Raw genomic sequence first — 14,541 nt, 5'->3', positions numbered from 1 at the left:
TGGCCTCCAGAATAGATTACCTGCATCTTCTAGGAGCTCCCAGACCATTTTCTAATACCTCTGTCACAGTATTTAGCAACTGTGTTGGTCGTTGTCTGTCTACTTATACCAAGAGAAACCCCATGAGTGCAGAGGCCATGTCTGGTTCTCTACTGAGTGCTAAGCACATAATAGTCATTCCATAATATTTACTGAATAAGCAAAGGAATGATATATCTATAGAATGCATCCTCTTCATTAATTAGATGAAATATTTTACTAATTTAACATATATTATGGAAAATTAGTGAAATTTCCATTAACTATTCTTTTTACACCTACTCTTCTTCCCTCTATCCTATCTGAAAACAGCCCTAAGAAAATTTACTCCTCCATCCAGCCAGCCCCTAGACATTCACCAAAGGACATGTTCTGAACACAGGTACTTAACCCTAAATTATATCCAAATGAAATTGCATAAACACCACATTTAGGGCAGAGCTTGAGGATTCATAATAAAGTGTAGAGAGGAAATGCCAGTGGGTGAAGCACTGCCTTTCTAAACAATGGGGATGCTCCTAAGAACAAATGTGTGCTTAACAGACAAGGAGGGTTTCTTATCAGGGAGACTGCACATGGTTGTGAAAGTTGATTCTTACAACCCTGAGGAGTACTTCTGGCATAGACTATGCCGTAAGTATCACCCCATGGAGGGGTAGCACAAAGCTGTTGTGGTAAAGCTTGGTGAGTAACTATAGTCTTGGTGAGTAACTATAGGAAAATCCACACTTTTTTTGCAGGCCAGAAAGTTATTGATTTTATCCTCTTCTGGGGAGAATGGAGATGGAAAGAAAGTTAATTATCAGCCATTCTTTTCCATCATCTTTGTGACAGCACCCCTCCTTTAACAAGACTAGAAAAAAACCAAGCTGTTGAGTCTGCAGGTGCAGCACATAGAGGACACACTAATTACATTCATGTTGGTCATTAGATGTACCATGAAATCCACATTTAGAGAGAAATGCAGAGGCTGATGTAATGTGGCCAAAGTTCTCAACCTACTCTGACATAATAATCCTTCTTTTCCACTTTTCTCAAACTTCATTTTTAAAGGTTTGGAAGGACCCCAAATAGCCAAAACAATCTTGAGAAAAAAGAACAGAGCTGGAGGAATTATACTCCCTGACTCAGACTATACTACAAAGCTATAGTAATCAAAACAGCATGGTACTGGTTAAAAAAAAAAAACCCAGACATATAGATCAATGGAACAGGATAGGAAGTCCAGAAATATTTTTTTATGGTCAGTTAATTTGTGACAAAGGCGGCGAGAATGTACAGTGGAGAAAAGACAGTCTTTTCAATAACTGGTGCTGAGAAAACTGGACAGTTACATGTAAAAGAATGAAATTAGAACAATATCTAACACCATATACAAAAATAAACTTAAAATGGATTAAAGACCTAAAGGTAAGAAGAGATACTATAAAATTCCTAGAGAAAAACAGAGACAGAACACTCATTAACATAAATTGCAGCAGTGCTTTTTTTTTTGTCTCCTAGAGTAATGGAAATAAAAACAAAAATAAATAAGTGGGACCTAATTAAACTTAAAAGCTTTTGCACAGCAAAGGAAACCATAAACAAAATGAAAAGACAGCCTATGGAATGGGAGAAAATATTTGCAAATGATGCAACCAACAAAGAATTAATTTCCAAAATATACAAACAGCTCAATTAAAAAGCAAACAAACAAACAAAAAATAACCCAACCAAAGAGTCAGCAGAAGGTCTAAATAGACATTTCTCCCAGGAAGTCATGCAGATGGCCAATAGGCACATGAAAAGATGTTCAGCAACATTAACTGTTAAAGAAATGTAAATCAAAACTACAATGAGGTATCCTCTCACACCAGTCAGAATGGCCATCATTAAAAAAATCTACAAATAATGAATGTTGGAGAAGATGTAGAAAAATAGGAACCCTCCTACACTGTTGGTGGGAATGTAAATTGGTGCAGCCACTGTGAAGAACAGTATAAAGGTTCCTTAAAAAACCAAAAGTAGAGTTACAATGTGATCCAGCAATCCCACTCTGGGGATATATCCAGAGAAAACTCTAATTCAAGACGATATATGAACCCCAGTGTTTATAGCAGCACTATTTACAATAACCAAGCAATGGAAGCAACCTAAATGTCCACTGACAAATGAGTGGATAAACAAGATGTGGTGTACATATATACATATGTATATATGTGTGTATATATATGTATGTACACACACACACACACACACACACACACACAATGGAATACTACTCAGCTGTAAAAAAGAATGCAATAATGCCATTTGCAACAACATGGATGGAACTAGAGATATCATACTAGGTGAAGTCAGAGAAAGACAAATATCATATGATATTGCTTATCCATGGAATTTTAAAAATGATACACATGAACTTATTTACAAAACAGAAACAGACTCACAGACATAGAAAACAAATTTATGATTACCAAAGTGGAAAGTGGGGGGAGGGGTAAATTAGGAGTTTGGGATTAACAGATACAAACTACTGTACACAATAAAATAGATAACCAACAAAGGCCTACTGTATAACACAGGGGACTATATTCAACATCTTGTAATAACCTATAATGGAAAAGAATCTGAAAAAGAATATATTTATATATATATGTATCATTAAATCACTTTGTTATACACCTGAAACTAATACAACATTGTAAATCAACTATACTTCAATTTAAAAATTAAAAATGAAAAATAAAAGATAGGAAAAAATAAAATGTTCAGAAAGTATAGTTCAAGAAATTATTTCAATTAAAGTTTTACTAAGTAGATAACGTAACTTAATCATGAATTTGAAAAATTTGTGTTCTTGTAAGGAAATACCATATGAAAATTGATTTTCAAGAACCAATTAATAATAACCCCCTGAATATTATAATCTATTTTCACATTTTATTTGACCCTGGTGCATAACAGGTATCTAATAAATAAAAAGGTGAAGAGGAATATTCCATCTTTCATCCTTTGAAAATATTATGAGTTTGTGTTTCTTGACAATGTTCTAAATAATTGAATGGAGGAAAAATTTGAAATGTTTTCAGTAATACACTTTTTCTGAATTTTAATAATTACAGCAATTGAGATACCTTATGATACATTTTTTTATTTTTGTGAGATCTGTTATTTTCTGCTTTTCCTTGCCCTCCATCCCCTAGTTTGAAAAAAAATTTTAATTCAACTTTTAACAACAGCTACTTTGAGAACTAACAACTTCTTGCCACAACATTGTTTTTAAAAGATACTTTCTGAAAAATAAGTATGCTATTTGAGGTATTAACCATCTAAGAAAAATTTCAATGCAAAATTACAAAAATTGTTGAGGTTTTGTGTCTTTTGTATTTTGAATTGACCTTTTTCAAGCATATTTTTACCACAAACTTTCTGTCAGCTGAAAACATCTTATGCAAGTTGATAATCTACAGAGCTATCAAAAAGGTGTTTTATTTTGAAATTCTGGGAAGATAGAAATCACAAGTAGTTTTTCAATCTTCCCAACCATCCCCATAAGAATAGACAGAGAAACTAGAACAGAAAAACCAAAACATCACTGACATTATCTGTAACAAAACCAGGCGATAGGGTATCCTCATGAAGCTAAAATACAAGTGATTGAGAACAAACTAATGACAAATGCACGAATCATGTGTATTAGCATCTATGTGAGAAGAAGCAAAGGAAGCAAGAGGGTATGTGATGGACCTAAGAACAGAGGAACACTTGAATCACTGGGAAGCAGAATGGGCCAATATAAGAAGAAAGCCAAGGGCTTTTTGCTATCCAAATTTCTGAGAAGTGCAAGGGCTGCACCTATAGTAAGCTTTGAAGAAATTAATGCAATCAAGTCCCTGTGAACTCTTGGAACTAATGTCTGAGGACTCTTTGGGAAAAAGCCCCATATTGAGTAGTAACTGCTGGAAAGAGACTCTCATAATCAGAGTAGAGTTGGTAGAGGCAAGGAAATGAAGTCCCAGGTGAAGGAGAAGAGAAATCTTAGAAAGTATGAGGTCCTATTTTTGAATGCTTCATGAAAATAACCAGAAAGTCGAGAGCCATGAAATTAGAAAAGATATCTTGACCCATCACTCTGTCAAAGTAAAGAAAACAAATTTTGCTTAAAAATAAATAGCAGAAAGGCAGCTCAGTTAATTCCAATACAAAATGATTATAAGAGAACAGAAAATAAGGAGCAAAATAAGGTTCCTTTAGGCAGTGAAAGCATGTCAGGAGGATATGCCTACAAAATAGATGAAATTATAAATTAATATTGCAAAATAAAACTAAAATTAAGAAAATTAAAGAAAAACAATATAAATCAAAAGTAGAAAAAGTTTTATTGAAGTATGACTGATTAATAATATATATTAGTTTCATATGTACAACAGTGATTAAATATTTTTATCGATTAAACTCCATTTAAAATTATTGCAAAATTGTGGCTCTATTTCCCTTTGCTCTACAATATATCCTTGTTGCTTATATACTTTATACATAGTAGCTTATATCTCTTAATCCCCTAACCCTATTTTGCCCCTCCCCTCTTCCATCTCTTCACTGGTAACCACTAGTTTGTTCTCTATATCTGTGAGTCTATTTCTGTTTTGTTATATACATTTGTTTATTTTATTTTTTTAATTCCATGTATAAGTGATAACATGGAGTATTTGTCTTTCGCTGTCTGACTTATTTCACTAAGCATAATATTCTCAATCCACCCACATTGTTACAGTGGCAGAATTTCATTCTTTTTAATGGCTGGGTAGTATCCCATTCTGTATAGGTGTGTGTAACACACACACACACACACACACACACACATATAATATCTTCTTTATCCATTCAACTGTTGATGGACACTTGGTTGCTTCTATATCTTGGCTGTTGTAAGTAATGCTTGTATGAACACTGAGTGTACATATATCTTTTCTAATTAGTGTTTTCATTTTTTTTGGATATATACCCAGGAGTGGAATTGCTGGATCATATGGTAGTTCTGTCTTTAGTTTTTTTGAGGAAACTCAAAAAACCTTTAGTTTTTGAACCTTTAGTTTTCTTTTACACAGTGGCTGCATCAATTTACATTTCCACCAACAGTGTACAAGGGTTCCTTTTTCTCCACATCCTTGCCAACATTTATCTGTGGTCTTTTGTTGATAGCCATTCTGACAGGCATGAGGTGATACCTCATTGTGATTTTGATTGCATTTCTCTGATAATTAATGATTTTGAGCATCTTTACATGTGCCATTGTCTGTCTTTTTGGAAAAATGTCTGGGTCTCCCACCCATTTTTTAATTGGATTGTTTGGGGTTTTTTGATATTGAGTTGTATGAGCTGTATATATATTGTGGATATTAACACCTTATTGGTCGTATCATTTGCAGATATTTTGAGATGTTTCCTCTATACCCACTTTGATGAAAGTTTTTTTTCATGAATTGATGTTGAATTTTGTCAGCTGCTTTTTCTGCTTTTATTGAAATGATTATGTGCTCTTTATCTTTCTTTTTGTTAATGTGGTTTATCACATTGATTGATTTGTATGTTGAACCATCCTTGTGACCCTGGAATAAATCCAACTTGATCATGATGTGTGATCCTTTTTATGTATTGTTAGGGTGAATTTGCTAATATTTTGTTGAGGATCTTTGCATCTATATTCACCAGAGATATTGGCCTGTAATTTTATTTTTTTGTAGTATCTTTGTCTAATTTTGTTATCAGGTTAATGGTGTCCTTGTGTAATGAATTTGGGAGTGTTCCATCCTCTTTAATTTTTTTAAATAGTTTAAGAAGGATATGAGCTCTTCTTTATATGTTTGGTAGAATTCCCGTGTGAAGCCATCTGGTCCTGGACTTTTGTTTGCTGGAAGTTTTTTAAATTACAAATTCACTTTCACTACTAGTGATTGGACTGTGCAGATTATCTATTTCTTCTTCATTCAGTCTTAGGAGGTGGTATGTTTCTAGAAATTTTTCCATTTCTTCTACATTGTTCAATTTGTTGGCGTATAACTGTTCATAGTATCTTCTTATGATTTTTTGTATCTCTGTTTTGTCAGTTGTTGTTTCTTCTCTTTAATTTCTTACTCTGTTTATTTGTGACTACAAAGTAGAAAAACTCTACCATGTGTATAATTGCATACCGCCAAGAAGAAAACTAAGGCAATGGAAGAAAACAAATACAAAGTGTAATAATTCTGAAAAACCTGAAATCAAAAAAAAAAAAAGGAAATACTTTAACTTCAAAGAGAAATTCCTTGTCCACACCCATACAAAAAGAGCAAGTCATTTATTTGGAAAAGAAAACCAAATGAGAGAGAGAGAGCAAAGGAATAGGAGAGCGGAGTTACAAGTAAAAGAAAATGAGACATATCAACCAACCATTGTATGGACCTTATTTGGATAATGATTCAAGCAGACAAATTTTAGCGTATCCAAGACAATTGGAAATTTGAAACAGTGCATATTTGAAAATATTAAGGAAGTGTTGTAATTTATAGGTGTGATAATGACATTGTAGTTATGATTTTTAAAAATCCTTTGTCTTTTAGAGATACCTCCCTAAATATTTATGAGTTAAATTATATGATGTCTGATATTTGCCTCAAAACAATAAATAAGGAGGGGGAGGGGCAGTAATTAATTGACTAGATAAAACAACACTGGCCATGAATTAATTAGTGCTGGAACTGTGAAACAGTTACATTGGATAGTTCATAGTATTTTGCCTACTTGGTATGTATTTAAAACAATTCACAATACAGAGTTTAAAAGGAAAGAATTTTTTTGTCCTCAGATAAGGATGGATAGTTCAAGCCTAAGCAAAGTAATGTTTCTCATTTTCCTAAATAAACCAGAAGACTTCTAGAGTGCTAGTTCATGGACGTCTTTCCCCAAGTGTTATGGTAGCCTGTTGCAATTGTTTAGATACATCTTCATTAACATTAATCTGATTAACTTCTTTTAACTGAATGCATGTGTCTGAGAAGCATTTCATGGGTTTTTATTAATTTGTTTGTTTGTTTTAGGATTGTGGAAAAGGGATATTACAGTGAACGAGATGCTGCAGATGCTGTCAAACAAATCCTGGAGGCGGTCGCTGTAAGTATGAAGTGACAGCACTAGTGTCACTCTTGGTAATTGCTTCCTTTTACAGAATCATCACTTAAGAAGTGTGTATCTGTGACAAGCTATAAAGCTTATAGATAAGAAGTATGAAATATTTACTAGAAAGTATGTTGAATAAATTTATATTTTCTATTGATTACTCAAACTCTGGAAGATGCAGTCCTCTTGTGTAATGCCGTAAATTTGTCAAAATAATTTCCATTCTGTTACTGTGAATCAAATCATATTTTGGTGCCTGTAGTTGTTCATTTCTCTTTCTTTCAATTTCTTTAGTTTGTTTATTGTTTTTGTTGTTTGGTAAGGAAGTGAGAAAAGGTTAAATGTCATAAATACAGACCTTGGAGCATAGAGATTATTAATTTTTCTTTCAAGAGAAGAAATGAGTAAATTAGAAGGAAAAATTCTGACAATTGTATTTTTTTAAAAGAAGAAATACAAGTTAACATTTTTAATTGGGATAAAATTTTGTAAGTTAATGATGGAAACATGCTCACACATTTACAACAAAATATAATTTTGAGAAGCTTGTTTAGATTGAGTTAATAAGGAAATATTTGCCTAGGTTAAACAGACTCCAATGATGAAAACCTTCCTATATGTTTAATGGTGTCTAATACATGCTAGGTTACTTTGGTGATTCATTTATTGAATACAAAGCCAAACAAATTATTCTCTGAACAAACAGGATGGAGCCCAAAGGGAAATATTTGTCAGAATCAGTGGAAGAGACAAATCTGTAAAATATAGCCAGAATTAGATATAATCTTTTATTCAGACTCAGCTCTCTAACTGAAATCATTATTCAGTATCTTGAGTTATCAGCCACAGTGACACAAGCACAAGTCCTATGAATTTTACCTACAACAAAAGAGAAGAGAGGGAAGGAAGAATGGACCCTGATATCTAACTAGTTTATGTACCAATTGTGGAAGAAAAAAAAAAGTCTCCCAGTCTTTGCACTAGGCTGCTAGAAGTAGCAGACTGTGATCCAACCAAATCCATTCTTGAGCTATCAACACCAAGTTCAATTGGCTTTATAGCCCAGACTTTCCAAACAATTCCTATAAAAGTATTTTGGTCTCTTTGCTATGGTGGGGAATAAAAAAGTTTGAGTTTGGGGTGAATAAAAGCTGAAGATGATGTCATAAAACTTTACATACGCAATGCAGTTCCTAATTTTACAAATTTTGAATATCAAATTCATCTTCTCACCACACCTAAAACATCCACTCCATCAAATGCAATATATTTACCATTCCTGGTTTCCACTGGCAACTGGGGAATGATTTTTAGCTCTTCCATTACCTTTGCTCCTCAAATCCACCTTCCTGACTGTAGCTGAATCTTTCTTCAAATGTCCATGACATAATCCTGCTCCCTGTGTCATGCTATGACTATTTCTGGCATGCTTTTTTAAAAAAAAAAACACTTCTAGTTTCTTCCAGTTCCTATCCCTAAATATATGTCGAGAATCCTCTTTTACAATCGCTGTTTTTATTTTGTCACTTCTGAGTTCAGTAATGGCAGTTTTATGCCTTTATTGAATACTCATTTTAATACTTCATTTCTCATTACTATATATCATAAATTATTTACTCAGGTAGACTTGCTGGCAGTGGCCCACTATCACTTAACCTAAATCAGGCAGGCAGTATAACAGTTAAGAGTACTTTGGGAGTCAAACAGAGCTAGGTTCAGTTTCTAGATATGCAAGCTTGGGTCTATCACTAAACACCTCTGAGCCTCAATGTCCTCATGTGAAATAGGTGTAACATTCAACCTAACAGAGTTGTGAAAAAGACAGAATAAGATATGGAAGTTATAGCAATGTTCAAAAAGGAGGGAAAAGAGAATAAGCAACTTCAGGCTCAGTGTATTCAGTTTCAGAGTATTAGACGTGAATCTGTGTATGTATGTATATACATGCACTCCACAGCTAAGTACTAAAATAAAATCAAATGGCAATAGTAAGTGCTAAATAAATATTTACTGAATAAATAAATGAAAATTTATCAAATAGTCAAAAAAGCACTATTCTATATTTTGTCTTTCTAGATGATGACATATTTACTAAAATATCCTTAGTACCATTTTTCTATTCCATTCATATGAAACAAAGCTATATAATTTTCTCCCATTCATGAGATTCTTTTCTGCTGCCTACTATCATTTAATTCTTTTCCTTTCATTCAAAACTCACTCTCTTCAATATGTTTTTTTCTGGTTGCCTCTATCCATTTAGGTCAGCTTTTGACTCTTTTGGCTTATCAGTGGACATGCTTCAGTTTAGTGATATCTCAGATAGCTGACTGGGAGAAATGAGAAATTTATTCTGATTCAGTGAATGAGAAATGGATATTTCAGTATCAGAACTTTGCACTTACTGGAGTTACATCAATTAAGGGAAAAAAGGGCTGCCAACTGAGGTGCTATAGAACAGAAAGAATAGAGTTCCTGGAACTCTATTCCAGGTCTGCAAAAATGGATTAGCCTATTGGTACCCCTAAATTTAAAACAAAAAGTGTCTTATTTTACCTACTCACAAAGCTAAAGCTCTACAAAAGCTCCAGTTTAGAAAGTAGGTTACCACATTCAAGTCAAACATTCTTTGAAAGAAGTTTTATAGAAATCAATTTTTCTCTAACTGCTGCAACTAAGAGTTAACTTAAAGGGAAAAAATTAAATTAAGTTCCCTCTGTGTTTCACAGGTAGAAAGCAGGCAATTTAAAACTTATGAGAAGTAGCTGGCATTTATGAAATAGTTTATTGTCAACTGCGTAGCTATAGATAGCTATAAAAAATAGGACAGTTGGGAACTCAAAGTAATCAGTGATATATCTCACATTTCCTCTGGATAACACATTTTTAAGATTATATCTAGACTAGTTTTTGAAAGTACAGAAGGAGAAAACTTAAAGATTGAAAATTTCTTAGGAAATCTGTTGCAGGTATAATTATACCTCTTAGGCAACAAATCTTTCAATCCTTTCCTTCCTCCCCACTTCATCCCAGTTCTTGCCCTAAATATTACACAGTATTTGACTGTAATTGTGCTCCTTATGCTTTTTAGCTTTAAATAGCATTTTTGAAAGCTTTTAAAGTGAGTATGAAAGACGTTTCCCTCTTTGGGTTTAAATTCGTTCAGTTAGCCTTTGAGTGCAGATCCTTAAGCTTTCTTGAGTATCCTGTCTTCTTGAAATGAATTCCAGATAGTCTCAAGTTAGATGATCTAGTCAATCTGGACATTCGAGAAGACACATGATGTCATCTATCATAAAGCACAGTGCCAAATCTTAAAGCCCTCCTTTTCCATTTACTTATAAAGATAACCAGAGAATATTTCATCTCTTCTGGCAGCTCACTGTTGCCTCCACCTCTGGTTCTTTCTTTGTCACCATTAATATCCAACTATTTTCTCTATTTTGAAAAAAATCACAGTCTTTCTCTTTTTTCACCCCTGATGTGACCTTCCCTCTTTTTCTAGCAACAGTTCTCTTGGGTATGTCTTAATTTCAACGCCATGAACTTAGAGCCTAAAGAAAGTTGTATAGAGTACATACTGAAATGAATAAAATACAAGGAGATGGTTGAAGAACTATTAAATATGTCTACTATCCCAGCACATAGATTTTTGGATTGAATTGTTTTAAATGTAATGGTGATGGGAGTGAAGAACTGCAAACAAAAGCATCTAACTGTTTAAAGTTATAGAAACCAATATAGTATCTGAACATTGAAGAAAAATAGGAAATGGAAATTATTATAAGGATGCAGACAAACATGAAATAGTATAAGCTCCTTTGGGTAAATCTTTAAAAACCTGTAATTTCCCCTAAAAAAAGAACATATTTAGTAGGTTAGAGAATCAATTGGTAAAGAACTGATGACTTGATATTGAAGAACTGGAAAGGCAAAATGGGAACACTAAGCTAAGGTATTGCAGAGGTGGCAGCTTTGGGAAGAAGCCACCTCTTGGACTGAGAAAACCAAATGAAGAGGTTGAGATGATTAAAACTTAGAAAAACTTAAAAACAGACTTACCGTATGATCCAGCAGTCCCACTCATGGCATATATCCAGAGGGAACTCTAATTCAAAAAGATACGTGCACCCCAGTGTTGATAGTAGCACTATTTACAATAGTCAAGACATGGAAACAACCAAAATGTCCATCAACAGATGACTGGGTAAAGAAGCTGTCATATATTTATACAATGGATTATTACTCAGCCATAAAAAGAGTAAAATAATGCTGTTTGCAGCAACATGGATGGACCTGGATATCATCTTACTAAGTGAAGTAAGCCAGAAAGAGAAAGAAAGATAGCATATGATATCACTCATATGTGGAATCTAAAAAAGAGGAAAGAAAAAGGACTCTATGAACTCATCTAGAAAACTGAGACAGACTCACAGTCATAGTAAACAATCTTATGGTTACTGGGGAAAGGAGGTGGGGAGGAATAAATCTGGGAGTTAGAGATTTACAAATGTTAACCACTATATATAAAAATAGATTTTTAAAAAATTTCTTCTGTATAGCACAGGAAACTATATTCAATATCTTGTAGTAACTATAATAAAAAAGAAAATGAACACAAATGTATATATGACTGAAACATTATGCTGTACACCAGAAATCGGCACAACACTGTAAACTGACTGTACTTCAATTTAAAATTAAATTAAATTTTAAAGTAACAAAAATTTTTAAAAATTAAAAAATACTTAGAAACTTAAAGGAGGTGCTCGGTAGACCTGTGTGAAGGCTCACTGCTTGGCTCGTGCTGGTTTCTCATTTCTGAGCTCAAGAAGAATTGCTCATGAAGCTGGCACTCAGACCTTAAGAATGGTGTTCTAGCCAGCTAGTGCTGGTGTGCTTAAGAGGACACTGGGATTGGTTCTATGAGCTTTGGAAAAACTGCAAACTGGAAATGGCAGCTGCTCTCAGCATGATAAAGTGTTTCTAGGGTACATGGGAAGAACAATCAAAAAGACAGACTCAGAAAGGGAGCAAGTCCCTTCATCCTCTTTAAGCCTTCTACTCTCTCCCTAGTGCGCTCTAATAGCAGAGCCAAATAGGAAGCAGCAAAAGGAGGAAAAGTGTGACTTGTAGCTCAAGTTCCAGCTTCACAAAGTGAACTATAGAGGATAGATTTAAAATTGAGAAACAATAGCTTAATAAATGGTACAGGAAATTACTTGAAAACAAAAATAAATTCTCAAAGTTTCTGTTTCTATTCACAGAATCTTCTAAAATCTTCATAGTCTTTACTAATGATTCTAAGAGGTCAGTAAAACTGAAACAAGTGCAATAGTAATAAAAAAAATTACTACCTTGTATTTAGTACCAAGTACTATGCTTGATAACATTTATAGGTTTAATGAGAAATATATAGTTATTTAACTTTACATTATTTGGCACACTTAAGCCTTCTTCCACCTGACCTCTTATTTCTTGTTGACAGAACCAATCTATTTTTTAAAGCATGGAAAATGCCAGAACTTTTTTCCCAGCCTCCTTTGCAGCTAGGCAAGGGCATATGACCTGGCCCTGGCCGATGAGTTCTGAGGGGCTGTCTGCTTGTGAGTTCTGGGACAAGTTTTCCCTTAATAAAAGGAGAACCAAGGGAGGAAAGGTCGTTTTTCTGTCTCACTGTCATCGTGGAGTTTGTGTGTGATACTGGGAACTGCTTTACTGTCATGTAATTATGAAGACAATTTTTATTTTGGGAACGGTTAATTCAGAAGTAGTGTGGGAGATAATGAACAATTCTCTGAAAGAGTCAGGTAGAATTTTTTTTTATTTCTGGGCCAGAAAAAGAACTTTCAGGCAACATTGTAATAATATTCTGTTAACTTTATTCGTTGAACATGGAATTTTGATTTTAGTATTATTTAATAATTTAAGAACAAATTTTACAAAAATTTTACAAAGTATTTTGCCTGCTTCATAAATGAGAAATATAGAATTCAATGGAGATGTCAAGTTAACAAATAAGCATAGGCCTAGGTCATAGCCTATACATTGCACTGGTCATGGAAACAGAACGTTAGCTTTGTTTTCCTGTTTTAGTCACTCTCTTCAGTCCATTCTCAAGTGTATATATATAGTTTCTGAATAAGGAATGTGCACAAAAATCCAGTTTATTCACTTTGGTTAAAATGCAGAGTTTCTCAATGGAAACAACAGGAACACTAGTTTCATTTGGGCAGGGCAGTTCTTTGTAGGTGTATTAACCTGTTCAGGCTGCTATAACAGAATACCACAGATTGGGTGTCTTGAACAAAAAACATTTATTCCTCATAGTTCCGGAGGTTAAAAATCTCAGATGAGGATGCCAACATGGTCAGATTCTTAGTGAGGGCTCTATTCTAATTTATAGACTACGACCTTCTTGCTGTGTCCTCACGAGAGAGACAGCAAGCTCTGGTCTCTTCATCTTCTTATAAGGGCCTTAATCCTATCATGGGGGCTCCATCCTCAAGACCTCATCCGAATCTAGTTAGCTCTAAAGACTTCACCTCCATCACATTGGGGATTAGGGCTTCACATATGAATTCTGGGTAGACACAAAACATTTAGTCCATTGACTAATTGGCACTAGCCTCAATTCACTGAATGCCAGTTGGAAGCTCAGATGTTGTGACTACAAAAAAGAAAAATACACAGAATTTTTAATACATCTAAGTGCAACCATCCCCTTAATATATCTGTTTATTCCCCTCCCCACTTTCATCCTCTTTCCCTTCTTCCTTCTTTCTCTCCTCTCCTCTCTTTACTTCGTAAATTGCAGAGAATCAATCACCATCCAAAGAGCTAAAGAAATGGAAACACCATTGCAATATATGCAGTGTTGGATACCCTAACAATTATTAACTTCTTTGCCTATTTTTAAAAAAGATTTCAGTAACCGCAGAGTTTTCAAAATGTCTTCTTGGCCTAGGACAGGAACACACTTCTTTATTCTAGTGTCTCACTTTATTTTTCTGCTTTTTGTAAATGTAATCTAAGGCCCTTCTGTGAATATCCTCTTTATTTTTGGCTCATTGAAAGAAGTGTGATGTAATTTTAATGCATTTTACATGCCATATATTTAATACTAATCTTCCATGATTTCTGATCTCAGTCTTTCCTCCCAGTTAGTTATTTTGCTGCTTATTTTTTTCCAAGGAAATCGTTCCCTATATATCATCAATCCATAAAATTCTTCTGGAATGTCAGGGCTCTGCCTACTATGTTATAAGCAGTTGATAGATTAAGTAGATGACTGCTTATCTGTGCTCTGGACACCTAAAAATAGTCAAAACTCAGATTTTATTAATAGAACATTCCAAGAGTTTT

The 14,541-nt window shown here is 34.0% G+C and overlaps 1 protein-coding gene across 3 annotated transcripts in view; it reads left to right on the top strand.

The window, feature by feature from the left end:
- The window catches only part of CAMK4 (calcium/calmodulin dependent protein kinase IV), a 190,335-nt gene that overhangs the window by 129,115 nt on the left and 46,679 nt on the right, over positions 1-14,541 (top strand). For all 3 annotated transcript variants that reach the window (XM_031673183.2, XM_006203975.4, XM_072958281.1), the window contains one exon: positions 7,098-7,170. In XM_031673183.2, coding sequence (XP_031529043.1) covers positions 7,098-7,170 — 73 coding nt within the window. The remainder of the gene's footprint in view (positions 1-7,097; positions 7,171-14,541) is intronic.

This window comes from Vicugna pacos, chromosome 3 (genome assembly GCF_048564905.1).
Source record: "Vicugna pacos chromosome 3, VicPac4, whole genome shotgun sequence".
NCBI classification, from domain to species: Eukaryota; Metazoa; Chordata; class Mammalia; order Artiodactyla; family Camelidae; genus Vicugna; species Vicugna pacos.
This window is presented reverse-complemented; position numbering and strand designations above follow the sequence as displayed.